The following is a 27,637-nucleotide window of genomic DNA, read 5'->3' on the forward strand; positions in this document are numbered from 1 at the left end:
GTTTTATCTATATAATTTTTTTTCTAGAGTTTAAAAATGTAAAATGTCTAAAGATGGTTATTCTGTAATTAAATAGTGAGCCATGGTAACAAAATAAGGTTAAAATTAATAAAAGTTTCTTAATAACCAGGTTTTAAAGGTAGAAGGTGATTCCTTTGAATAGATTGCTTAGGTTATTAGCGTTAAGACTCTTTAAATGAAATTTTTAAATTTAATTGCTTAATCTTTTTCATCAAAGTACAGGGGTGTATATTCTGCACAAGATTTATTTTTTTTCCCCTGCTACAAAATTTTTTATTTTTCTTCCCCCCTAGTTTTTTCTCACCAAGTAGGGGGAAAATGGAAAAATATTTAATGAACTCTATATTTTATTTATTTTATCCCTCCTACCACACATTTTTAATAGTTTTTTTCACCAAGGAGGGGTGGGAAATGGAAAAAATGTTTTCAGTTTTCTTAATTTTTACATTCGCCCCCCCCCCCCTGAGCAGGAGATCCCATGTAGAATATACACCCCTGTCAAAGTAATACCTACCTACCGATTTTCGTCCACCATTTTCAGAAAAGCACCAAAAGATCTGTTGGTTTTGAGTTATCTCTTTTGACTGATTCGGAAGTATATAATACAGCTACAAACCAAATCTTCATTAGCTCTATTTTTATATGTCCAATGAAATATCTGAGTTCAGTGGATACAAATTAAAAATGTAAAGGGATAATACTATGGCCGATAAATTGATGCACATTCCTAATGACGATACACTAAATTACAACTTCTGTAGATTACAATATATGGTTGAAATGTTTCAAAATTTAACCTAATGAACCAACAAATTGAAAGTCCCCAAAGTTGTTAAGCCAACGAATAAGAAAACGTTGTTATATAACTCTGGGGACTAGTGTAATAAACAGCCCAATGTCTCCTCCCCCCCTGATAAAAATTCCTGTCGCATAATGTTAAAACTTTAGAAGATTAATCTTGTTGGTGAATGGCTGTACTTTGCACAATGGACCAAAATTGGATTTGTTTTCTGTGTGATCAAGTTATCGAGGTTTTCAACTATGCGGTAAGTATTTAAGTATATGAGAAAAAGGTTGTGTACCATGGTTTGGAACCATATATCGAATCTAGATTTTTTTATGTATTTAATTTTTTAATCTCTAGTCAAATATTTTTGAACCTTAGGTCTTATTTTGTGTTTCATAAAAGTATTTTGTGTTGGAGATGAAAATATTTTTAAAGTGAATAAATATTGATGATGAGTTTTAAAAAGGGTTATTTTATACTAGGATCACTTGTTGTTCATGCATAGTGTTAAGGAAGAGAATATTAAGAAGGTTATGATGGTAACAAATCAACACAATTTATCCCAACTGAACAATAGGTAATTATCAGAGGAGCCGGATTTTGGTCAACTAAAGGAAACATATTAGAGCCAGTAATTTTTTGTGTGCCCACTTGGGGTTTTAAACCTGATTTCTAAAATTAAAAAAAAATTGAATGGAAGGCTTAGTTATACATTTGTTTAATTATTACTTACATTAGGTCAAGGTTAGGTTATACTTGGTACTGACTACTGTTGTAACTTGTGGGATTAGAGTTTCCCACATGGTTTAGGCATAGGGAAGAAATAAATGTCACCCCCCCTTATTTTAAATTTATTTAAGAAATAAGTAGAGGGGGTATTAGTGCACTCTTCTTGATAAACATTAAAATAGACCTGTTAATACTTAAAACCTACTATTCTTTATTTTCCCCATTGTGCACAGTAATAAAAGGGGACTATCCACGAACAAGAGCAAGTGATTCTAAGCACCTTCCAGCATTTTTTCCATAGCATTTTTTAATGAATATACTAGGTTTATGTTTAATATTTGGTTTCTCGACTAAAAATTAGGTTTCACCATAGTATTTTTGGAAAAAAAACTTTGAAATGTTAAGCATTTTTAGTGCAATAACATCAAATGTTTTGATGTCAAACTGTTGTATAAAAGCTTTGACACAAAAGTATATTATTTTGATTAAAAATGGTTGGTAGCTTGTAATATTTTAAACAGTTTAATTAACGTACTTTTGCAATGTACAGCATTTGATGCTTTTCTTTTATTTTGCCCTTTGAACTCAACAAAGCATTTGATGATATTGCATCAAAAAATGGATTACATTTAAAATTTTTTAGTAGCGAAGCTACTCTAATTCACTTTGTCCGTCCGTCAGTCCGTAACGCTATGGGGGAAATGGGATTTACTCAGCTCCTATAAAAGATAGAAAGCTGAAATTTTTTGACAATATTCCCATCATTAAGGAGCACAATTAACTATAAAACATCAATGGCGGTCGGACGGCTTTTTAGCAGGTTTTAGGCTATTTTTTATTTTCCACATTTTTCCTCATATCTTTGGTGTTTATGGTCCGATTTTCAAAATTTTTTCAGTTAGATATATCAAAATTAAATTTTCCATCGTTTGAAGAAAACAACAATGACGGTCAGACTGCCTTTTTGCAGGTTTTTGGCTATTTTTATATTTTTTACATTTTCCCCCATATCTTTGGTGTTTATGGTCCGATTTTCAAACTTTTTTCAGTTAAAGATATCATAATTAAATTTCCCTTCGTTTGAAGAAAACAACAATGACGGTCAGACTGCCTTTTTGCAGGTTTTTGGCTATTTTTATATTTAATTACATTTTCCCCCTTAACTTTGGTGTTTATGGACCGATTTTCAAAATTTTTTCAGTTAAAGATATCAAAATTAAATTTCCGCTCAATTGAAGAAATCAACAATGACGGTCAGACTGCTTTTTTGCAGGTTTTTGGCTATTTTATTATTTTTTACATTTTCCCCCATATCTTTGGTGTTTATTAATCGACTTTCATAATTTTTTCAGTTAAAGATATCAAAATTAAATTTCCCGTCGTTTTTAGAAAACAACAATGGCCGTCAGTCCCATCCACGAAATTTTGTGCTTCGCTACTTATGGATGTTGTCATCCTTGTTTTATATAAAACCATAGCGAAGCACAACTTTTTAGTTGATAAACCAAATATTAAACATAAACCTAGTATATTCACTAAAAAAATACTATGAATCAATGCTGGAAGGTGCTTAGAATCACTTGCTTTTGTTCGTGGATAGTCCCCTTTTATTACTGTGCACAATGGGGTAAATAAAGAATAATAGATTTTGCTTAGAATCACTTGTTCGTGGGTAGTCCCCTTTGATAACCCATGTACTATGCAAATGGTTAATAAGATTTTAAAATGTTAAGGACAACCATAACATCACACTGTCAACAAAATGATGAATATTTCAATGATAAATCAAACGCCGGCATTAACCTTGAAACATCATTTGAATCCATAGAAAGGATAACTGAAGAAGTTAGGAAATTTCAAAATTTAGCAAATGAAGTTGATAGACAACTTGAAATCACACAAACGTCAGAATGTCCATCAGCACCCAAAGTTGACTTGGATCAAGTTCATCTGAAAAACTCTGACAACATTCAAGAAACTGGAAACATTGTCGAAATCGTTGATTTAGAGGTATGTTTGATAGTTTCTTTCCTATCTCGTTTCTGTCTGGAATATATCAAACTTTATAAGAAATTTTTGGCAGTTATCTAATATAGACCTCTGAAATTTTTGTAAAGATGTATGTAAACACTTAGCATCTATATGTTATTCTCACTTTTCCCTACCTCCTAATTGCTGTTATATTTATGGACTTAATGATGTTGTCATCCTTGTGTAAAAAAATATTCTAAAATGGAGAAAGACTTTAGTTCTAATAAAACATTTGACTGTTTGAATCAGAGTTGTGGATCCGGATCCGCAAGGATCCGCACTTTCAAAAAAATGCGGAAAAAATGGAAAAATCTACCTAAATTTATATAAAATAGTCACTTATAAAGACATTCTCGTGATGAGAGCCTATCTTTAAGGTTTAGGTTCAGACTTAAAAATTAAAAGTATTTTTGACTTCGAGATTAAGGATAAGGAACAAATATTTTTTTAAAAATTTGGTGATTTTATTTATATTGTCAAGGATCCGGATCCGGATCTGCACTGACCAAATTTGGAGGATCCGGATCCGCATACAATCAATGCGGATCCACAACTCTGGTTTGAAAATCATGTTATTGCTTAGGACTAAGGGGGACGTAACTGAAGACTTTTTGATGCAGGGGGGGGGGGGGGTTTTCTCCGGAACCACTTGATGAACTGTGCAGATTTTTTGGACTTAAAGGGCGAATATAGGTTCGATATGATATGAGCTTATATGAAAGGTGCCATTTCATACTTTTAGAATATCTATGCCAAAGAGGACTATCCACGAACAAGAGCACGTGGTTCTAAGTACCTTCCAGCATTGATCCTAAGTATTTTCTTTCAAAATATTATAGGTCACTATTAATAATTAATATATTGACGAGAAAATTTATGTTTCACCACTTCAAGTTGAAGAAAAGTAAAAAAATGTTCAGGTTTTTAAGTCAAAATTCTATCAAACGTTTTGTTGAGTTCGGGGTGTCTTTAATTGTCAAATGATAAAAATTTTAAAAAAGTTAAAAGCACAGTTACTATATCTCATATGTATGTTTAAATTAATGCTAGTATGGATTAAATTACAATCTATATAACACGAGTATTCGCATATGTATCATCAAATATCCATTTTATTAAAAGAATTAGCTTTATAAAAGTTTTCAAAATCAATTAAATACCTAAAAAAACATGGTGAAACATAAATTTTCTCGTCAATACATTAATGATATATGGTGACCTAATATATTCTGAAAGAAAATACTTAGGATCAATGCTGGAAGGTACTTAGAATTATGTGCTCTCGTTCGTGGATAGTTTATGTTTCACCACTTCAAGTTGAAGAAAAGTAAAAAAATGTTCAGGTTTTTAAGTCAAAATTCTATCAAACGTTTTGTTGAGTTCAGGGTGTCTTTAATTGTCTATGTGTCAAATGATAAAAATTTTTAAAAAGTTAAAAGCACAGTTACTATATCTCATATGTATGTTTAAATTAATGCTAGTATTGATTAAATTACAATCTATATAACACGAGTATTCGCATATGTATCATCAAATATCCATTTTATTAAAAGAATTAGCTTTATAAAAGTTTTCAAAATCAATTAAATACCTAAAAAAACATGGTGAAACATAAATTTTCTCGTCAATACATTAATGATATATGGTGACCTAATATATTCTGAAAGAAAATACGTAGGATCAATGCTGGAAGGTACTTAGAATTATGTGCTCTCGTTCATGGATAGTCCCCTTTAAAAATTCAAAAAAATCCTTAAGTAGATTTTGCAATTTTCTGTTTCAATTGAACATATGATAAATGAGATTAACGACAAATGGTTTATTTTAGCCCTTTACAAGACTTTTTTTTGACTATTTGCTTAAGTTTGATTGACTATTACAATGGCACGCATCTTAAATGATAATTTAAATGTTTATTATTTTAGATTATAAACTCTTTAATTCAATTTTTAAAAAGCGTAAAAATAATTTGCGTAAAAGTGTGCCAATAGTTTTGACTAGGGTAAATAATACGTCTTAAAGTTTATTTTCTGTACAAAGATCATTGGTTAATTCTGGAAAATATTAAAACCCTCAAGTACGCAATTTTAACACACACACACACGAACCTTAAAAAAACAGGGATTTGAAATCATTCTTCCTCCAAGAAAATTTTATCGATTATTTTTTTTTTACTTTTTACATTATTTAATGTTTTTTAAACTTTTAAATATTTTACTTTATATAATTTGTATGAAGGTAGAAGATGGGTATATTTACCCCTGATTAATTGGTTTCCACGTTATTACGACTATCCTTTAACGAAAGCTTTTTAATTCAACCTTGCTACGAAGCCTTGTGTGATGCTAGGGTGTTCAATTTCTTAGGGAACCACACTAATTACATAATATTATCTTGAGTTAGACAGGTTTTAAGCTATAAACAGACTTATACAATTAGATATTTCAATAACTTTAAGTTATTTATAATCTATATAATGGCACCTTTGAAATAAGCTCATATTATATCAAACCTATATTCGCCCTTTAAGCTTTTATGGGTATGAACATCTTATGGTTTCAATATCAACCCCTTACCCCCAGCCCATCCCCTAGCCCCCCGCGGCTCTAAACCCCCCTAAAAATGAACCTAACCTTAATTTTCTCAGAAACCATTTGACCAATAAAGATGATTTCTTATATTTAAGCTTTTATGCTTATAAACTAACATTTAGATTAGAAGTCACTTCCCTGCCAACAACCCCTAGCCCTCCGGGGCTCAAAAAAAACCTAGAAATGAACCTAACCTAAATTATCTCTTAACCATTTCATCAATAGAGATGATTCCTTGAACTTAAGTTTTTATGTTTATAAACTGACTTTTAGTTTAGAAGTTACCCTCCTGCTGCCAACTCTTAGCCCTCCAGGGCTCAAATTAACCCCAAAAATGAACCTAACCTTAATTTTCTCAGAAACAATTTGACCAAAAGAGATGATTTCTTAAACTTAAGCTTTTATACTTATAAACTAACATTTAGTTTAGAAGTCACCCCTTGCCGCCAACCCCTAGCCCCCCGGGGCTAAAAAAACCCTAAAAATGAACCTAACCTTAATTTTCTAAGAAATAATTTGATTAATAGAGATGATTTCTAAAACTTGGGCTTTTATGCATATAAACTAACTTCTAATTTAGAAGTCACCCCCCTATCACCAACCGCTAGCCCTCTGGGGCTTTAATCAACCCCAAAAATGAACTTAACCTTTATTTTCTCAGAAACCATTTGATCAATAGAGATGATTTCTTAAACTTAAGCTATCATGCTTATAAACTAATTTTTAGTTTAGAAGTCACCCACCTGCTGCCAACCCCCAGCCCTCCGGGGTTCAAAAAAACCCTAAAAATGAACCTAACCTTAATTTTCTCAGAAACCATTTGATCAATAGAGATGATTTCTTAGACTTGAGCTTTTATGCATATAAACTAACTTCTAGTTTAGAAGTCATCCCCCCCCCCCCTATCACCAATTGCTAGCCCTTCAGGGCTCAAATCAACCCCAAAAATTAACCTAACCTTAATTTTCTCAGAAACCATTCGATCAATAGAGATGATTTCTTAAACTTAAGCTATCATGCTTATAAACTAATTTTTAGTTTAGAAGTCTACCCCCTGCTGCTAACACCTAGCTCGGGGCTCAAATTAACCCCAAAAATTAAACTAACCTTAATTTTCTCAGAAATGATTTGATCAATAGAGATGATTTCTTAAACTTATGGTTTTATGCTTATAAAATAACTTTTAGTTCAGAAGTCACTCCCCTGCCCCCAACCCCTAGCCCTCCGGGGCTCAAAAAAAGACTAAAAATGAACCTAACCTTAATTTTCTCAGAAACCATTTAATTAACAGAGATGATTTTTCAAACTTAAGCTTTTATGCTTATAAACTAACTTTTATTTTATAAGTTACCACATTATTAAAAGTTCAGATATTTTGGACTAAAACTTTTATGTGTATAAACTATTTTTTTGTTTGTCAGATATATGGTTATAAACTAACTTTTAGTTCATAGGACGCCAACCCCATAGCCCCCCTAGGCTCAAACCCCCCCAAAAAAATGTACCTACTTAAACTCAAATTTTTAGTAAATTTTTTTAAATATGCAGATATGGTCTGTGAGGGTTAGCCTTTTTTTCGGTAGTTATGATTTCTATAGCATTTAGGTACGATTTTCAAAGTGTAGCTACTCTATAAACATGAACAAAAAGTCCAAATGTCCATTTAAAACATGCTGACTTTTAACTTAATGTCACTTTTTGTTGATCCTTTCTTATCATTTAAAAGCTTTTCTGGACGTTGTCATCCGTTATTTAATATTTATTTTACAACCATAGAAGCTATAGTCAAATAAATCTGCACTATTGATCAAATTGTTTCTATGAAGGTTAGGCTAATTTTTAGGGGGCTTTTGAGCCACGGGGAGCTAGGGGTTTGGGGCAGGGGGGGTGACTCCTAAACCATTAAAGTCTAAGTCCTAGAAATCATCTCTATTGATCAAATGGTTTCTGAGAAAATTAAGGTTAGGTTCATTTTTAGGGTTTTTTGAGCCCCGGAGGACTAGGGGTTGGCGGCAAATGGGTGACTTCTAAACTAAACAAGGATGTCAACATCCATAAAAGCGAAGCACTGAAACGGTAGGACAAACAGTCATTTACACTTGTATAGTGTCAGAACTTAATAATCATAATATATATTTGTAAGATTCAAAGCAAAATTGTAAGTAAATTTGTTGAAAAACTGCTTGATTCAGGATAATGTTTATGGACATACTTACATTTTTAGGACTTGATTATAGAGTTGCTTCGTTTATACTTTGTTGTCCCAGGAATCAATATACCAAAAATCAGATCAATCGGATGATTAGATCACATAAAAATTTGTTGTTATTAAAGTAAAAAAAATTAACATGTTTAAAATGGACGTACGGACATTTTGGTGATGATTATAGAGTTGCTACGCTTTTTAAATCGTACCTAACTATTAAAGGAGTCACCATGCAAAAATCGATAGGACAATTCTAACATGCCTAAATTAATGAAAAAAGCTATCCGTTACGGACGTACGGACGGACGGACGTACGGACGGACCGACCCTAATTATAGAAAAGCTTCGCTTTTAAAAATAGTTTATACATATAATAGCTTAATTTTAAAAATCATCTCTATTGATTAAATGGTTTCTGAGATAATCAAGGTTAGGTTCATTTCTAGGGTTTTTTTCAGTCCCGGGGGGCTAGGGGTTGTTGACAGGGGGGTGACTTCTAAACTAAAAGTTAGTTTATAAGCATAAAAGCTTAAGTTTAAGAAATCATCTCTATTGATCAAATGGTTTATGAGATAATTAAAGTTAGGTTCATTTTTGGGGTTAATATGAGCTCCAGAGGGCTAGGGGTTAGGGGCAAGGGGGTAACTTCTAAACTAAAAGTCATTATATAAGCATATAAACTTAAGTTTAAGAAATCATCTCTGTTGATCCAAAGGTTTCTGAGAAAATTAAGGTTAGGTTCATTTTTGGGGTTAATTTGAGCCCCAGAGGGCTAGGGGTTGGTGGCAAGGAGGTAACTTCTAAACTAAATGTCAGTTTATGTTATATAAGCATATAAAGTTAAACTTAAGTTTAAGAAATCACCTCTATTGATTAAATGGTTTCTGAGATAAATAAGGTTAGGTTCATTTCTAGGATTTTTGAGCCCCAGAGGGCTAGGGGTTGGCGGCAGGGGGTGACTTTTAAATTAAAAGTCAGTTTATCAGCATAAAAGCTTAAGTTTAAGAAATTATCTCTATTGATCAAATGGTTTCTGACAAAATTAAGGTTAGGTTTATTTTTATGGTTAATTTGAGCCCCGGAGGGCTAGGGGTTGGGGGCAGGAGGGTAACTTCTAAACTAAAAGTCAGTTTATAAGCATAAAAGCTTAAGTTTAAGAAATCATCATTATTGATCAAATAGTTTAAGAGATAATTAAGGTTAGGTTCATTTCTAGGTTTTTTTTTGAGAGGGTTTTGAGCCCCGGGGGGAGGGGGTAGGGGGTTGGGGTAGGGGGTTGAGATTGAATCCATAAGATGTTCATACCCATAAAAGCTTAAGTCCAAAAAATCTGCACGGTTCATCAAGTGGTTCCGGAGAAACCCCCCCCCCCCCCCTGCATCAAAAAGTCTTCAGTTACGTCCCTCTTTTAAATGTATAGGTATATATAATACAAAGTAGAACGATGTCTGTCCGTCTGTCTGAAGCTTACGATCTCATTAACCACTGAACCGATTGGGCTCTACTCTTCAGGGAATATACATACCTACTGGTCCTGTTGGTGGTTTTGAGCTATTTTCTTTGGGGGTGGGACACAAAGAATAAATAAGAGATTTGGCTTGATTTCAAATTGGTCGGAATATGGTTTAGGAGGTGAATATTTTTTATAATTCCCACGCTCAAAAAAAAATTTGGAAAGTTATTAACTCCTTTGAAAGGGGAGGGAGAAGGAAATCAAACTTGGTCTTAGAAGAAGGAATTTCATTTGTGTATTTTTTTTCTTCAGAATTTGCCGTCTCCAAAGGGTGCTATGAGTTTGCTCAAGACTGAATCCATTTTTTCCTGTGCAATGTGCTCTAAGAACTTTTCTTCAACATCACGTGGAAAACATCTGCGAAGGGTCAGTATTTATTATGTAGATCACTAGCTTAAAAAATTAACTTAAATTCATTCATTTTTTTTAAAATAAGGGAAAAGTTTCAAGCTATACCTACCTAAATTTTTTTTATAATTTTGAAATGCAGGAATTTAAGAAAAAAGACTTAGACGATAATTTGATTTACATCCCCATAAGATAAACAAAATTTCCCCTTCTGTAGATAAAATGATAATTATTGGTTGAAAAGTTTGGACACTAGTACTACTAGTTTGAACCAATCAATCAGTAAATAATAAAGTAAACAAAGTTATTGATTCAATTAAAAGGATTTTGTGATTATAAAAACTTTGGATACCAGTGTAATTTACAGTCCAATGTCCCCTCTGTGTCAAAATGTGTACTTTAGACTTAAATAAAGTGTTTGCTGTGTTGCATTAATTCATTTAATGTATTATATATAAAAAATTGTTTTAATTCTATTTAGGTTCACAAAATTAAGTTTAGTGATTATTTGAAGCTTCATGGACAGACAACTAGGTAATACTTTTTACCCGCGGCATTTGCGTAAATGATTGCTCTTGGGGGAAGTGTAGGGTTCGAGTCTAGACCACACTGCGCCATTCTAGTGCCTACTGCTGATATTTCTGGCTATCAGTTTCCTACACTGACACTAATAGCTTGAGTAGTAATGCCTTCACCTTGAACTCATTACAATAAACAGTTAGGACTTCCACACAAATGTGGTGCAATCAAAGGGTAGGTTAACTGGTTGTCTGATGGATGTTACTTTACTGATTACGGGAGTATGCTACCCTTGGGTTATTTAGATGTCTTGAAAATAGTTATATTCAGAGAAATCTGCATAAATGGGGTTTTTAACTAATTATATGATACTTTACTTACACTTAATTGATTTAGTTAAATTTTTTGGAGGTGTGGTTTTTTGTTGATAATCAACTTTTGAAGTATAAATCTTAAAATCATTACCGGACCTATATTAATATAACCTGAAAAAATTAACATTTCTGAGATAGTTTACTTCAGATAATTAGCCATCACATAGGTTTTGAATTCTAAATAAAAATAAACGTCTTTCAGGTATAAAAACTACAGCTGTTTGATATGTGGCGAGCATGTTGACTGGACAATTCCAACAATTTCAAAACATCTCAAAAACAAGCATAATACCAATCTACTTCAGGCAGTTCTGAAATTAAATTATAAAAGCTACTCTTTAAGTCAATTTGTTAATCTGTCCGCATGGCTATAATAGTAATGAAATCTTCTGAGGGCTATTTGAAATATAATTTTGATATTTCTACTCTAACTGTCTTTGCTCATCGGTCTGTCTGTTGGTAACTTAATGAATATGTAGTGCAATTTTTAATCTTTTATCAATGGTTTTCATTTTTCAATTAGAAATGCATGATTCTACAAGAAAGGACCGGTTGAGTAATGATACCCCCCCCCCCCCCTTATTTTAGAAATAAATTGGAAATAATAGGGGTAATTTTTTTCTATTCTTACCAACATTGAGTTGCTATTGTACCTATCCAGTACTCACTTCAATTATTGTAATAAACAGCAACAAAAAACTACCACCCCTCTCCCTAAAATAACTTTAAATAAGCATATATACAAGTGATTTTAATTGTAATTAAATTTTACACAAAAAACAGTACGAGCTTCAATACAAAGATGCAATATTGGAGCAGAAGAAAAAGATGAATACAGTATTTTTATGTCACCTGTGTCCGAGATCATTTGAAACTATTGATTTGATGGATGATCACAAAACTCGGGTCCATCATTTGCAAAAGTCTTTAGAAAATTGTCAGGTAACTTTTAATTTTAAAAATTTGGGTTCAGCATTAGAGTTAAAAACTAGAGGGGGAAGGGGTTAAATGACCTTGTGCCGGCTCTCAATTGGGTCTTTGAAAATCAACCAATGCTGTCGGGAATATTAACACAGCCAAGTAGCAGAAAACAATTTGCCAGCAGACGGAAAAGGTAGGGAGGTTCTGCCATATCAAAATCTATTTTTATCTGACTCGTTAGCATAGACTTGCATGAGGAGAGAGGAGGAAGGGCGAATTTTACATTTTAGTGCTTTAGTTTTAATCTCCCCCTCCCCTGCTTAAATCATGAGCACGCTCTCTCACTTTTAAAATATTTTGCCTGACCTTTTTGCTTAACATTCAGTAATAATTTTATTTACATAATGTGGGTCAATTGCAGTTTATTGTTTGAAATATTGCTGGTGACGATTGCTTCCTGGATCCTGGGATTATTGCAAGGTTCCTAGATCTAGCAGCATATTTTGATATTCCTATTAATTCTGGGATCCTGGTAGCTGGCAACCTAGACTTTTTTCATCAATGATAATTTATAATAATTTTAAAATTTCCTGATTTTAGAAGGCTTCTGAAAGCAGCACCTCAAAGAAGAAGCAAAAGTTTATTTGGCAGAAACGGAGACCAAATTGCACAAGGATAAAGCAATCTGACGGTGGTAACAGTCGGATGTCTGAAACACTAGAGAAATTCAGTTGTACCAAAAAAGTTGAGGTGGCCCTGAATTTGTTGGAACCTGCCTATGTCGTTGAAAAAGTACAGGTTAACAATATTGATGATTTAGCTTTTTTATAATTTTGAGGCAGTTCTACTCTTTTCTGTTCATCTGACGTTTTGATGTATTATTAAGAGATTTTTGTAATTTGTGTACTTTCGACTGTAACAAAGCATTTGACTCACTTGGGGGAAAGTTTAATGTTAGGGTTATTTTTTCCTGTATGGCTTCAAAACCGATTAATATCCGCTGGATTAGAACTGGTTCTGAGCCATGCTAAAAAAATCATGTATCATATTAGTACTCGGGATTTTCATTTTACTATCCGTGGAAAGCTGTCTATAATACAATGCGATCAATAACTATTCTTACACAACACTCATAGATGTTTAAACATTGATAATATACTAACTAATCTTCATCTCATATTTATGAAAAGTTCCTTTTTAATAAATATCATTTAAGAATGGATGTACATAGAAAGTTATTAGTCTGTTCGTTCATCCAGTAGAAAGGGATGGGGTAATGGGGGAGGAAGAAGGAATTCGTTATTTCACCTCACTAGAGAGAAAGAAAATCTGATGATGTAAGATCCAAGTAATAATATATCCATTATTTTAAGGAGTTACATGAAGCTAATGACCAATTTATTGACGAACTGTTGGATAGTCCGGATGAAAATTCTAATGATAGTCACGGTGGTGGTGCTGATAAAACAAGGGATATTGAGATAGAATAATAATTTTAAATTTCTATTAATAATTTAGTTTGAATTACTTAACCATACTTAACTCTATCTTAGATTTTTAAATATTTTTTATAAAACTAAAGATGCAGAAACTAGGATAAATAACCATTTGATTTTTTTGTATGTGGTAGGTATCATTTTAACCGGATCTTAATGTAGCTCTTCCAAATATTTTAATAAACTTTAATATCTCTAATTAATGCTTTCGTCCAGTGATATTGTTGATAGATCCCACACCAACAGTGAAAGCAATGAAGCCTGGGATTATTCTGGATTGTCCAAGCTGGACTTGGGCAAGCTCATCAACAATGCCATAAACGAAAACTTCTCGGAGCTTAAAGGTTAAAAAAAATTTAATTAGTTTGGTGAACTAATAAAAGGATATAAAAGGATAAGACAATGGCCGATAAATTGATGTACATCCCAAATGATGATACACACATAATGATTAGCGGTTTAAAAGTTTGAACATTAACTTAATGAAACAACCAATTCAGTAAAGTGCCCAAAGTTGTTAAGCCAACAAATTATAAAACATGGATATAGTCCCTTTCGTGACAACGCACCTTAAGGGGCCATCATTTTATTATTACTTTGGGGACTATTATAATAAACAGCCCAATATTAGAGATATTTTATTAATCTATTTTTTTTGTTTAGATAATGTTAGCTGTGAAGAAGACTATACATACAATTTTTCTCTAAAATGTTGGATTTGCTCATTTATTTCAGAAGATAAAACTGTTTTGAAATCCCATATTCAGGAAATTACAGATATCATATAACCCTATAAAGTAAGAAGCCTCTAGAGGCGTAGCCGCTAGGTATTTAATAAAATATTGAAACAGAATAAAACTTTAGTAGGCTTTTAAGTTTTCTACTATGGTCACATCATCTAATAACAGGCTGATGTTGGGAGTTTGTGAATATCTCGTAAATTTCTCAGGATATGCACACAAAAATTTTGCCAATAACCTGCTGTGATAACATATTTCTAACCAAATATGACGAACAACTACACATTCAAAAGCATCACCCTAATGATTATATAAATTATAATGATAGTATAATTAACACTGAAAACAAAAATCAATACTCAAAAGTGAAGACATCAAAGCACAAGGGGCAAGAAAATCACAAAAGATCTGGTAGCAGTAGCTGCTGCAAAGAAATTGAGATTTACACAACTCCAGCCAAAATAATCAGAAATGAGACCTGGATTGTTTCTCCTAAGTTTGTCCAAAAACAAGTTGTCAATGATGAATATCCAAAGCAGACAACAAATTATGAAACAATTGAAATTGATGATGATACTCCTCCTCGCCAACAATCAGGCGGGGACACGTCAACTGATGAGATGACAAGTGGTTCCAGCAATGAGTGGTTGAGTAGTGAGTTGGAGACATCTGTGGATGATATTGATGCTGAGAGTGGAGAGATGGATGTCACAGAGTATAAATCTTGGGCTAATAAATGTTGGATTAGGTAAGGATATAATTGCATACTTGTTTATTTAAGGGGGGGGGGGGGGTTAATGCAACCATCTCGTAATCAGTGAGCAAATGGCACTTAGAATTCGAATTTCCATCTGAAATTTTGCATGAGTAATCCTTGGTAGGTCTATTTTCCCTAAATCGAATAAAAACGTTGGAAAAGTAACGGCTAACGGCTGGCAGCTTAGCTGCTTTGCCATTTTTTGGATATCTATAGTACAAATTAGTCACGAAACCTATCTCCACATAATACTTGTTTCCATTCCAAAACTCATTCCAGACGGTAGCTGTTGGTACTAGAAGTTTCAAAAATGGTTATTGCTAATCTATCATTTAACATGAATTAAACCAAAAATATGTTTTTAAAAGTTGATTCCTACGTAATTGATGATGGATTTACTCTGAAAATAGGCAAAAAACGGCTGAGCCGCCAGCCATTACTTTTCCAACTTTTTGTTCGATTTAGGGAAAATAGACCTATCAAGGATTACTCATGCAAAAGTTTAGATCGAAATTCGAATTCTAAGTGCCATTTGCTCACTGATTACGAGATGGTTGCATTAACCCCCCCCCCCCCCTTAGAAACTATTTTTTAGATTTTTTTTAGATTTTATTCAATTAAATATTCTTTTTTGTAAATTATGTAAACTTTATAATAGACTTTATTAAATGCACTTTTTAATTTAAAGCATTTAATTGATTTATAGCAGAAAACAAAAAAACAAGGATGACAACATCCATAAGTAGCGAAGCACAAAAAATCGTCGATGGGAATATACATGTAGATTTAAAAGGGTTTTACTAAAATCAAGAATAGATTTATTGGATAAAATAAACATGAAACCTTGTTTTATTTTGCATGATGACGATGGTCAAAGTAAATTATATTAAAGATGCTCATAACAATGGGAAAAATTATTTTGATACTGAAATACCATAAAAGTTTGAAAATTGCATCAAAATAAACAAAGATATGGGGAAATATGTAAAACATATAAAAATAGCCAAAAACCTGATAAAAGGTAGTCTGGCCGTCATGGCTGTTTTATTAAAACGACAAAAAATTAAATTTTTAAATCCTTAACTTAAAAAATTTGGAAAATCAGACCATATACACTGAAGATATGGAAAAAAGTGTTAAATATATAAAAATAGCCTAAAACCTGCCAAAAAGGCAGTCTGGCCGTCATGGTTATTTTGTTTAAAAGACGGGAAATTTAATTTTGATATCTATAACTGAAAAATTTTGAAAATCGGACTATAAACACTGAAGATATGGAGAAAAATGTTAAATATATAAAAAAAAACAGCCTAAAACCTGCTAAAAAGGCAGTCTGGCCGTCATGATTGTTTTCTTTAAAAGACGGGAAATTTAATTTTGATATCTATAACTGAAAAAATTTTGAAAATCGGACCATAAACACTGAAATTATGGAGAAAAATGTGAAAAATATAAAAATAGCCTAAAACCTGCTAAAAAGGCAGTCTGGCCTTCATGGTTGTTCCTTTAAACGATGGGAAATTTGATTTTGATATCTGTAACTGAAAAAATTTTGAAAATCGGACCATAAACACTGAAGATATGGAGAAAAATGTGAAAAATATAAAAATAGCCTAAAACCTGCTAAAAATCGGTCCGAACGCCAATGATGTTTTATAGTCAATTGTGCTCCTTAATGATGGGAATGTTGTCAAAAAATTTCAGCATTCTATCTTTTATAGGAGCTGAGTAAATCCCATTTCCCCCATAGCGTTACGGACGGACTGACTGACGGACTGACTGACGGACGGACGGACGGACGGACAAAGTGAATTATAGAGTAGCTTCGCTACTAAAAACTTTACCTTTTACAAGATATTAGGTAAAATCAGGGTGTATTTTTATCCTGAGAGAGAGGGGACATTAGACTGTAATTAAACTTTACCCAAAGCTATATGAACGGTTTCTCAAATCTTAATTGGTTGGTTCAAGCTAGCAGTGTCCTAACATTTTAACCAATATTTCTAATCTACAGAAGGGTAAACTATATCATGATAATTATCCTTGGGGCTGTACACCAATTTATTGTCCATTGCATTAACCCTTAAAATCTTTTATTTTTTCTCACTTATCAAATACAAATGAGTCCATGTTATACAGATAAAATAAACTGTTTTTTTCTTTTTCTAAAATGTCAAACTCTTCCTTTCTTCTCTATCAACCAACAACAATGACCTTTAAGGAGCTTTAGCATCTATAAATAATGATTAATATATCCATTTGCTTAGTTGTGAGTATGAACTGTGTAGCTACAAGACCCAGAACCTGATAAACTTCAGATTGCACACTCTTTCCTCTCATGATATACTCATTGAGGAGTACATGAAAAAAATTAAAAGGTAATTTAAAAAAAAATATAATGCAAAAGAGCTAAAATTATGATATATTTTTCGATTTAATTCAGTTATTTGCTCCAACTCTGTCGAAGTCAAGCAAAATGAGAAGTTAAAGCAAAAATAATCACTGCCTTCCATAATGTAAATGGATTCAAAATTTTAGCACTTTTTCTATGTGTTACCATCATTGGAGAATTTAATAAAAAGACATGAGCCACAGTAGAAATGCTTTCTTTCTCTTTTTAAGACCACCCTTTTATTACAAGGAAATCCAGGAGGAGGATATAACCTACGTGAAATATTGAAATCCTATATCCCCCCCCCCCCCCAAAAAAAAAAAATTACTTGGACGTATATGCTGATCCCTCTGATTTTGTAAAGAAAAAATATATTTTACCCTAGTGAATGCTCGCTTTGGAGTGAATCTGTCTACACAAAATGTTGTCTGTGTGGCCAACAAGTACTTCATACCCAGGTATAATTTTTAAGAGTGCTGCTTGCTTCTAAGTAATTCTTTACAATACAAGATGCCCAATCATTAAGCCCAATAAGGGAGTAGCTGTACTAGTACTTTAGTATTATTACACAGAAAAAGAAGATGGAAACATTGGGCTGTTTATTACACTAGTCCCCAAAGTTTTATAATGACGTTTTCTTATTCATAATCTTAACAACTTTAGGAACTTTTTAAAAATTTGTTTTGGCTGTTTTACTAAGTTCAGTGGTCAAACGTTTCAACCACTATTTGTATTCTACAGAAGATGTCTTTTTTTTGTATCATCATTGGGGATTTGCATCAATTTATCGGCCATTTTCTTATCCCTGATTATTACCTATCTATTTATTTACTAAGTATATTTGCGATTACTTTTATTTAATGAAATCTTCCAATTTTTAACATGTACAAAACGGCCTGCTTAATTGCTTCAAGATCCATGTCAGATCTATATAGGAAATAAATGTCTATAAACGAGCTCAAGTTTTCCAAGGAATATATGATTAAAACTCATAGTGCTCCAATAATCCATAATAAACTCTCATTGCCCAGAACGATAAGACCCATTATTTTACTTTATTAAAAATAAATTCATTTTTTTCATTTCATGTTGCTATTTCCCTTATATTGATGTATTTAATTTCTAATCATAAAAAAGAAAATTTAAATTTATAATATGATAAATTTAAGAAAACTATGTTTTAAAACAATTCGATTGTGGCGACATTTTGTGTGTTCAAATATTAAACTAAAATTGTAATCATCATCATTAACCCTTTGGTGATGGTAATGTAAAGAAAAAAATATAATTTTAAAAAATCTTTTAAAACTCATTTAAATTATTAAATATTTACTTTCTTTTAGATAGTAATGCCGGGTGAGGAAAATAGATTTATTGAGAAATAGATATGCATATAGAAAACTAGCCAATAGGGAGATAATTATATCGAGCCAACTCTAGTACATCTATAACGGGCATATGAAAGCCAACAAATAATCTGGAAAAACAAAGACTCTATAATGCACTTGTAGCACATGGCTTGAGAAATGCGTGTAAAATAGATATTTTGTGTGTGCTTTAATGCTATAATGTTTGTTCTGAGGTGTGCTTTTAAAAGTGTTGGTCATTCCAGATTATTTGTAGGTCTCCTTTCGCCGGATATAATAATCCTTAAATAAAAAAAAGGTAACAGAATCTTTGCCTGTGCTTGTGTGGGTGTCTTGTCAGTTAAGTCCGCTAGTACGAAAAATATCGTGTTTAGTCGTTTGGCCGCTAAATCTATAGAGTTAATAAGGGGGGGGGGGGGGGTTTTAATGCAACCATCTCGTAATCAGTGAGCAAATGGCACTTAGAATTCGAATTTTAATCTAAACTTTTGCATGAGTAATCCTTGGTAGGTCTATTTTCCCTAAATTGAACAAAAAGTTGGAAAAGTAACGGCTGGCGGCTCAGCCGTTTAGCCGTTTTTTGCCTATTTTCAGGGTAAATTCATCATCAATTACGTAGGAATCAACTATTTAAAACATATTTTTGGTTTAATTCATGTTAAATAATAGCAATAACCATTTTTGAAACTTCTAGTACCAACAGCTACCGTCTAGAACCGTTTGATAGCATTTTGGAGTGGCAACGAGAATAAGGTGGAGATAGGTTTTGTGAATAATTTGTACTATAGACATCCAAAAAATGGCAAAACTGCTGAGCCGCCAGCGGTTAGCCATTACTTTTCCAACTTTTTGTTCGATTTAGGGAAAATAGACCTACCAAGGATTACTCATGCAAAATTTTAGATGGAAGTTCGAATTCTAAGTGCCATTTGCTCACTGATTACGAGATGGTTGCATTAAACCCCCCCCCCCCTTAAGGAAATACTCTCTACTATAAATCCCTGTAACTTCTTAAGGAGAAGTTGGATGAACACATGTTTAGTAGTCATGACATCTCTGGGTTCAAGTACTTCAAGTTGTACATTAAACCTACGTTAGACATACAGGTTACACTTATTATCCTTATATAAAATTCGTTTTTTTTAAATGGCTTTTAATAGGTTATATTAGGTTAGGTTAGTTTATATTGGGTTAGGTGATTGCCCCGCAGGGTTAGGCAATGGCCCCTTAGGGTTAGAGCCTCCCGCAGGGGCTAGAAATAAGAAAAAGCTACTGTGAAAATACGAAGAATCGCCCCTTAAGGATCGTTGTTACGAAAGGGACAGAATAGAAAGTACAGGGTCGAATTTTGTCTAGGATTCTGATGAAACAATAAGATACAAGAAAGCCATCCCATCTTTGAGATCAACAAGAAGTCCTTCCATGTAACTAAAATGCATCAACCAATAACAACTTTTTTTTTTAAATCAAAGCCATATTTTTGTGATTTTTTTCTTCAAATTAATAATAATAAAACCCAATAATATATTGTATCATTAAAAATATTTACAAAAAGTGGCAGATAACAAACATTCAATCAAAATACCTATTTAAATGTCTAAGTGTAATTTGTTAAAGCCCAAGTCAAATATGTGATACCCATAAGTATTTTTTAAAGAAAAAACATGCATTATGTAACAGAAAGATTTACTGTGTCGAAAAGGAAAAAGTTTCAATAATATCAGATTTATTTCAATTATTTTTTTTTAGTAATTCTTTTCATTTATTAAACACGAAAATTAAAAGGACACTCATTCAAATTTTTTCTATCTATTAGGCAGAAAAGTCATTTTTTTAATGATAGTCAATATTTTTTACTCGATCGGGGAGAAAGGAGCTTTACACATGTTAGTATAAAAATGTAGGAAAGATAGTTTTTCTTTAGGTGAAATATTCCTCCCTGGTTAAAAATTTTTTTTTTTAGCTGTGTCTTAAACTTAACACTGCCCAATATTGTTCTCTAATTTATCGTTTATTAATTTTTTTTACTTCATGGTCTTTTACCTAGATATCAATCAGAGTTTTTATGTAAAGTGATATAACATAATCTAAACCTAACCTAAAACTACCTTTATCACAAAAAAAAAATTTTAAAATTTTTAATCATATATGTTAATTGTAAAACTTTATTTTTAAACTTTTTCGTATTATAGGAAAGAAAGATAAAAATTTATGTTTTGATATTCCAAATTCTATATTTGTTAAGTATTTTTTGTGTTGTTTTTGTAAACTTTGTTTCAGGTTTAAAATGTAGTGGTTATCTTTTTATATTTGCTCAATTAGTTGAACTGACAGGTAAATAGAATAAGACATATAACAAATATTATAAAGCAAAGCTTCTCTGTTTTTAGGCTCTGCACATTTGTATGTAAATTACCAAGTGTGGATACTTAGTTTTAGAAACACTATTTACTTAAATATTATTTTAAAACAAATACACAATAGTTTTTTAGCTGCGCTTTTTGTAAACATTCATGAATGCAAAGAACATTAAATTATAACTTTTAATATACACCAAGAAAAATATTGATTGACTTATTAAGTCGCTGAATTCTTCCCTTCAATCACATTTGGTCGTAGTTTAAATAGTTTGAACACTTGTTTATTATAAGCGCTGCTACTCTTGAACGAGGTTTTTTTTTTGTCTCATGTCAATATTGCTTAATGAATGTTAACTTATATCATTACATTTACTCAATATATCGTAAAGTTAATTTGTTGCTAATATAATCAAGTTAATGGTTTTATTCTATATTTTAATTTGTTGTTTATGGAAATCATTGTCTTTGTTTTTAACATAAACATTATATTTAGTCTGTTACTAAACATAATTGAGTTTAACACTTGTTTATTTATTATAATGCGTAGTGTTTGTTTACATTTTAAGTTCTCATTTTATATTTTGAGTTAAATAAAAATCAAAGCTTATTCATATTTGTATCTTAATTACTATGCTTATGTAAAAGTATTTTTTTTATCAGAATGTTATTCCAAGAAAGATGGACTTGCATTGTTGTGACTTGTCCTTATGAACATTGGTGTCAACCCTTGCAGTCACAGTTAGGTTTGTATTACTTGTAGGTATTTTTGTAACAATTTATTTAGTAACACTACTCTAGAATAAGGGATACTTCTAGTGTTTGTATTTTAAAAGTTTAGCACATTAGCTCTTGTATAAGGAATAATTTCAGTGTAGATATTTCAACAGTTAAGCAAATTTACTATAGTAGAAGGGATACTACAAGTATGGGCATTTATCATTTTAGCAAATGTATACTATAATAAGGGAAACTTTCAGTTTGGGTATTTTAATAGTTTAGAAAATCTTCTCTATACTTCCAGTGTTGGTATTGTGACATTTAGGCAAATATACTCTAGAATATTGGATACTACCATTGCATTGTGGGTATTTTAACAGTTTAGCAAATAAGGGGTACTACCATTTTGGGTATTTTATCAGTTTAGCACATTAACTCTTGAATAAAGGATACTTCCAGTTTGGGTACTTTAAGAGTTCAGCAAATCTGCTCTAGAATAAGGGATACTACCATATTGGGTATTTAAACAGTTTAGCCTATTAACATAAAAAATATATCTTTCCAGGTTACCTTCCAACTGATTTACTGCTGATTGTTCCAGATCCTTATGATGGAATTAAAACAGGTTGTTAGTTACATCTAAAAAAATAAAAATCTAATTTGCCTCCACATTTTTTTGTTAAGAACATAAACAATTACATACTTTATTTGTTCACAACTTTGTATCATTCATTATTTTTAATTCTGATGTAACATTCCTAGGTGGGAATACAGGGGTGGGGAGTGGGGGAGCAACTTTAAATGCGCTACTGGTGGCTGTGGAGCACCTTTCCGCAAGGTAGAAATATTATTATAATTGAGGTGTACTTAGGAAGGGTTGGGACACAAGACTGTTCATTACACTGATACTCAAAGATTTATAAAAACGTTATATTAACTGTTATCTAAAAACATTTAGCTAGCTACTTTTATAGAATTTTAATTAGTTGGATTTAATTTTATTCTTCCGGAGGGGATAATTCAGTTTATCATCAATGGGACTAAATGTACATTGTCTGCAAATATTTTAAATTTCATTAAAAAACTTGTATGTTGTATTTCAATTTTCAGGGAAGGGCACACAACAATTGTGTCTAATGTTCTGCAGAATTCCAAGATTCTTATAATTCACCTAGGACCATCCTTACTCCCCCTGCCCATGGGAATTATACCTATTTCTCAGGATTCCTTGAGGTATGCCTTCAAATGTTTTGCTGATGTCAATAAACAATGCTTGTAACTGTGTCTTAATTTAATTGTCTTGTAATTGAGCCAATAAATGTAATAGTATAGATCTAAAACCAGACAACTACCTGGATTCAGTGTTAGGGACCTTTTTCGTCCGCTAGCATATAAATTGCTTTCTGCCCTTTTGTAGCGACAGGCTATTGGAATATTGCTGACGCTATTTACTAATATTCAAAGACCCAATTGATAGTCTGGGGTCCACGGGTTGTATACATACAGTTATTCAATCCTTCCCCCTCTTTTGTTTTATTTCTATTGCGATTTTAAAAGTTTTCTATCTGCCGCTACCATTTTTGTTAAATAATCTTGCTTATATCATAGATTAGAACTTTTTCAGCATGAATTATGTTTCAGAACCAATGTTGACAAAGTAGTAGAGTTGGCCTCTATGCTTTTGAAAAAATCCTCGAAATCTGGAATATTTGTAGTTGGCACTGATATTCTTATTAAAGGTAATACATCAAGTAATGCTAGAGGCGACTCCTCAAGCCTCTAAGGAATAGTTTAGAAATCTTCAAAAAAAGAAAGTAATAATTCCCCTCATAGACGTCCAAGCTTTTTTTTTGGGGGGGGGGGTAAAAAATTTTAAGGGGGGGTAATTCGTATTTGGGGGGGGGGGGTAAAATGAAAAAAAATTTGGGGGTGCCTACGGTACCCCCAAAATCGTTTGGGGGGGGATAATCGCCCCATTACCCCCCCCCCCTCCTTGGATGTCTATGATTCCCCTAATAGATGATAGAAAGAAGGGGAGTTAATTTCGTCGCAAGTTGGTTCTAATATCATGGCACTAAACCATCAGGATTACCTGGAGTGTTTCTTGGCCAATTGAAATTTTAGTTAGCCTCTATCCAGTAATGTTATATCATGTATTTATTCTTTATTAGGATCTGGAAGTTGTTTACCTGAAATGTCATGTACCCTACCAGAGGATACAGATATCTGTATTCTGACAGTTCCAGCTGATAAAGGTTACGCCTCCAGGTACAATTCTTACCATTTCAGAATGTAATTTTTTTTGTAGGAAAGAAGCTACCTTACAAGTAAAAGTATTTTCGACTGTCTGCAGTAATAATTCCTCTCTCCCTCACGGCGAAAATTGGCAGTCAAATTCAATTTAAAGAATTTTTGTGATTATGGAAGCTTATGTATAGAAGGAGATCTGAACACTTTTTGTTTAAAGAAGGCTTTTCTTAAAAATCAGTTCCTTCTATCTACTAATTCGATAGTAATCTCTCCCACCCCCTACACCTTCCATGCTTATTGAAAATATTGAAGAGCACATCTCCCTTTCTTTTTTTAGACTTACCATCATTGTTAAATAATTTATTTAGGCATGGAGTTTGCAAATCTGAAAATAATCATGTCACAAACATTTATTACCAGCCTGATATGTAAGTTTTCTTTAATTTCAAATTTTAAAAAAATATTTGCTATGGAACTGCATAAATCTTATGCTTGAAATCAGTGGTGTGTACACTGATTCACCAGGGGGGGGGGGGTGAAACTAAAAAGGGAAGACAAAAGGGAAAGGCAATTTTAATTTTAGGTTGCTGTGAACAGTGACACACTCCTACAGCACGCCACACCTTGAACTAAAAATATGTGTTTTCAGAGAAACTCTAGATTCATTATTTGGTGATGATCTCAAAGTTTGGATCCTAAGTGGACTTGTCTGGTTGTCTTCAGGTTAATATTTTTGAAATATTCATTTTGATTTCTATTCATGATAGAGTCGTTATACTGATTTAAGAACCTTTAAAGAATTTTATCTTGTAGATAATAAGTATTGTATACCTAATGATAAGATTTTTGAAATCTGTAATTTTATTTGTGTTTAAATTAAATTTGTATTCTTCATAAACATTTCTTAAAAAGTAAAAAGGTGCCATTATAAATGATAACCTCCCCTCGAAATTATTTTTGAAATAAATTGAAAATAAGGGTTTGTTTGAGTTTTTCATTTTTTTGTTCATTACTGTTAGGTAAGGTTAGGTTAAGTTTGATAACGGTTAGCCCAGCAGGGATAGGGCATCATGAGTATAGACAGTCCCAGCAGGATTAAAAAACCCCGCACTAAATTTTTAAATTATTGTAAAGGGAGTTTTAAGTGCTTAAAAGAATCTTTTTGTGAAAGCACATGAAGTAAAAATAAATTATTTTATACGAAATGGTAATTATGATTTATTGACTACAGAGGTTGGAGAATCCTTGGTTGGTTTACATTGTATGTCACCCTTGGATGCCTGTACTTACATGGGGGTGGACTCGGGAGAAAATATTTTACAGGTAATAACATAGCTGCTTAATCCTTAGGTGATGTCCCTCAAAGTAATATTTAACACTGAACAACTCTCCTTCCACTTATTTTGAAAATAAATTAAAAACACACATCATAAAGTAGAAGTAAATAGATATTATTTAGAAAATTAGTTTAGGGTTCCTATATTTGGTTCCTTTTACTTAGCTGTTTCAAGATTAATGTAGCATAAGGTCAAAGTTAAACCAGAGGCGCTTTCACAACAAATTACTCTTTTGAGCTCTGATTTTGGGTTAGGTTAAATTACATCCCCTTCTAATTATTTTCCAAGACTTAAGGTTACTAGGTATATTTTATTTAGATATCGTTCTACTACGACATCCTAACCTCTGCTTGTTCTCAAGTTACTCAACAGGTAAAATATTTGAAAATAATATTTATAAGTAACACAAAATCACTGAAGGACAAACGGACAAAGTAAGTTATAGGTCAGATGTTTATATAAAAGAGAGAGAATAAGTAATTGTTGAGTAATAAATCACGAAACCTTTCCCCAAAAAATATCTATTGATAGCAGCCAAGAAAATTACTGTTCTTCTAAAGCTTAAATATAGCTAACAAATTTGGGGGAAAGTTGGGTTGTGTCCCTGGATTTCTTTTTATGAGAGAGGGTATTTTTTTGCGTAAATCCATAAATTAAGTGCAAGCTTCCAGTCAAATGAATAGTATGCGTTTGGTTATAATTATGATCAGTTTGACCTAATATGCGCATTTTACTGAAATCTTGCACCCAACTTTACGAAATTACGCGAAAAAATAACCCTTTTTATTTGTGCTTTTAATTTAGGATTTCATAGAGGGTAAATGTGGGAAGACTTTGTCTCGAGGTAGGTCAGCCTCACCTGCCATGATGAAGGCGAGAAAACTGGTCTGGCAAAGCTTGAATAAATACAAGTAGGGCATTAGAGTTATTTATATATAAAAGATATTTTGACCAATTTAATAATCTTGTGATATATGCAACAATATTTTTTACACCAAATTATCTGGTTTTTTTAGAAAGGCCAACTAAAAATGTTTTTTTTCCTATTATGCTTGTCAATAGTATTCATTGCACATTGAGAAATTACTTTGAATTTATGTTTCATACAGATTATCTAGCAGAAAATTAGATATGCAATAGTTTTTACTTAGTTTGATTTTACATGCCATTTTTTATAGCATAATTTCCATCTTTTTTTAGAGTGCAAGAGCTAAAACTGAAAGAGTATGAAGGAAGTTGTTATCTACCTATCACAACCCCTCTTAAAGAATCTGAATTTTTACATCACATTAAAAGTTGTCAGCCGGAGGTGAAACATGATAATAATGTTGTTTGTGAATATGATATAAATACTGATTGTGTAGCATTATTCTCAAATGGGAAATCTGCCTTAAATAAACAGGAATATATTGAGCTTTTTTTACACTAGTCCCCAAAGTTTCATATAATGTTTTCTTATTACAGCTTTAGGGACTTTTATTGAATTTTTATTGGTTATTCATTAAGTTGAGTGTCCAAACGTTTAAATTTATGGCAATTACAGAAAGGATAATTTTGTGTATAATTATTGGGTACATACATCAACAAACAGGCCATTGTCTTGTCCCTTTTGGTCCCTGGTTTTAATCCTTTTAAAGTTAAAATTAAAAAAAAAAATTACAAAAACAAATGCTCAATTATGATCAATCTTCTATTTTTATTACAACTGAAACAGAATTAAAAAAAACTCAATAATTTTTAGATTAAATTCAACTTTTTCTGTGATACAATTACAAGACCTCTGACGGAGGTTGAACACAAAATTCTGGAGAATTGCAAAGAACCTGTCATCATTTCTTACAAACTTTTACACATTGACACCATTTGTTATGCAATCTTCAGCGCGGCTGATCCATTATTTTGTCATTATAAAGATTGCGCGGCAACTTGCTTTGGTTTGGTTTGGCCAGAAGCAATGGAAATTTTAGAGTTGACAGCTGATCAAGTTTGGAGAGATATAACAGGAAAAGGCTTTTTTAGATAAAATCAATTTATAGCCCAGGCTTTAAAAAAGAATCTGTAGCACTATTTGTTGCATCTCTAATAGACAACTAATTCTCTGATTTAGCACATTTTCTTTAATTATCACTGTATGTTTAAGGTTGAATGCATGCCTAATACTATTTTATGACTGTCGCCAAA

The 27,637-nt window shown here is 32.1% G+C and overlaps 2 protein-coding genes across 5 annotated transcripts; both read left to right on the forward strand.

Annotated features, from left to right (window-relative positions):
- Positions 1-25: 25 nt before the first annotated feature.
- Positions 26-21,072, forward strand: LOC145322552 (uncharacterized). Of its 3 annotated transcripts, none has more exons than XM_080164651.1 (17): positions 26-98; positions 970-1,067; positions 1,291-1,385; positions 3,271-3,547; positions 10,131-10,244; positions 10,708-10,760; positions 11,322-11,424; positions 11,903-12,061; positions 12,641-12,838; positions 13,414-13,509; positions 13,751-13,880; positions 14,200-14,299; positions 14,482-15,024; positions 17,301-17,411; positions 17,811-17,883; positions 19,809-19,898; positions 20,149-21,072. In XM_080164651.1, exons 2-17 carry the CDS (start codon positions 990-992, stop codon positions 20,218-20,220), a joined length of 2,292 nt encoding a protein of 763 aa, XP_080020777.1. In that variant the 5' UTR covers positions 26-98; positions 970-989; the 3' UTR covers positions 20,221-21,072. The 3 variants fall into 3 exon arrangements, with proteins under 3 accessions (XP_080020777.1, XP_080020778.1, XP_080020779.1); XM_080164652.1 differs by having other exon boundaries at positions 26-65; positions 967-1,067; XM_080164653.1 differs by having other exon boundaries at positions 64-85.
- Positions 21,040-27,494, forward strand: LOC145322559 (L-fucose kinase-like). 2 transcript variants are annotated; one of them, XM_080164664.1, is made up of 14 exons: positions 21,040-21,126; positions 21,813-21,895; positions 22,435-22,494; positions 22,632-22,707; positions 22,980-23,102; positions 23,511-23,608; positions 24,041-24,137; positions 24,488-24,547; positions 24,769-24,842; positions 25,351-25,442; positions 25,775-25,828; positions 26,261-26,367; positions 26,657-26,856; positions 27,196-27,494. In XM_080164664.1, exons 2-14 carry the CDS (start codon positions 21,814-21,816, stop codon positions 27,477-27,479), a joined length of 1,407 nt encoding a protein of 468 aa, XP_080020790.1. In that variant the 5' UTR covers positions 21,040-21,126; position 21,813; the 3' UTR covers positions 27,480-27,494. The 2 variants fall into 2 exon arrangements, with proteins under 2 accessions (XP_080020790.1, XP_080020791.1); XM_080164665.1 differs by having other exon boundaries at positions 26,657-26,765; positions 27,198-27,494.
- Positions 27,495-27,637: the final 143 nt, after the last annotated feature.

This window comes from Acartia tonsa, chromosome 6, assembly GCF_053477335.1.
Source record: "Acartia tonsa isolate MP-2025a chromosome 6, ASM5347733v1, whole genome shotgun sequence".
Taxonomy (NCBI): domain Eukaryota; kingdom Metazoa; phylum Arthropoda; class Copepoda; order Calanoida; family Acartiidae; genus Acartia; species Acartia tonsa.

Excerpts from the sequence above, each read along its gene's own strand:
- LOC145322559 (XM_080164664.1), top strand. The coding sequence starts at position 21,814 with ATGTTATTCCAAGAAAGATGGACTTGCATTGTTGTGACTTGTCCTTAT. Across the intron at positions 23,103-23,510 it reads ATTTCTCAGGATTCCTTGAG|AACCAATGTTGACAAAGTAG; the intron begins GTATGCCTTCAA and ends ATTATGTTTCAG. Across the intron at positions 26,857-27,195 it reads GAAATCTGCCTTAAATAAAC|AGATTAAATTCAACTTTTTC; the intron begins AGGAATATATTG and ends TCAATAATTTTT.
- LOC145322552 (XM_080164651.1), top strand. The coding sequence starts at position 990 with ATGGCTGTACTTTGCACAATGGACCAAAATTGGATTTGTTTTCTGTGT. Across the intron at positions 1,068-1,290 it reads TCGAGGTTTTCAACTATGCG|GATCACTTGTTGTTCATGCA; the intron begins GTAAGTATTTAA and ends ATTTTATACTAG. Across the intron at positions 15,025-17,300 it reads GCTAATAAATGTTGGATTAG|TTGTGAGTATGAACTGTGTA; the intron begins GTAAGGATATAA and ends CCATTTGCTTAG.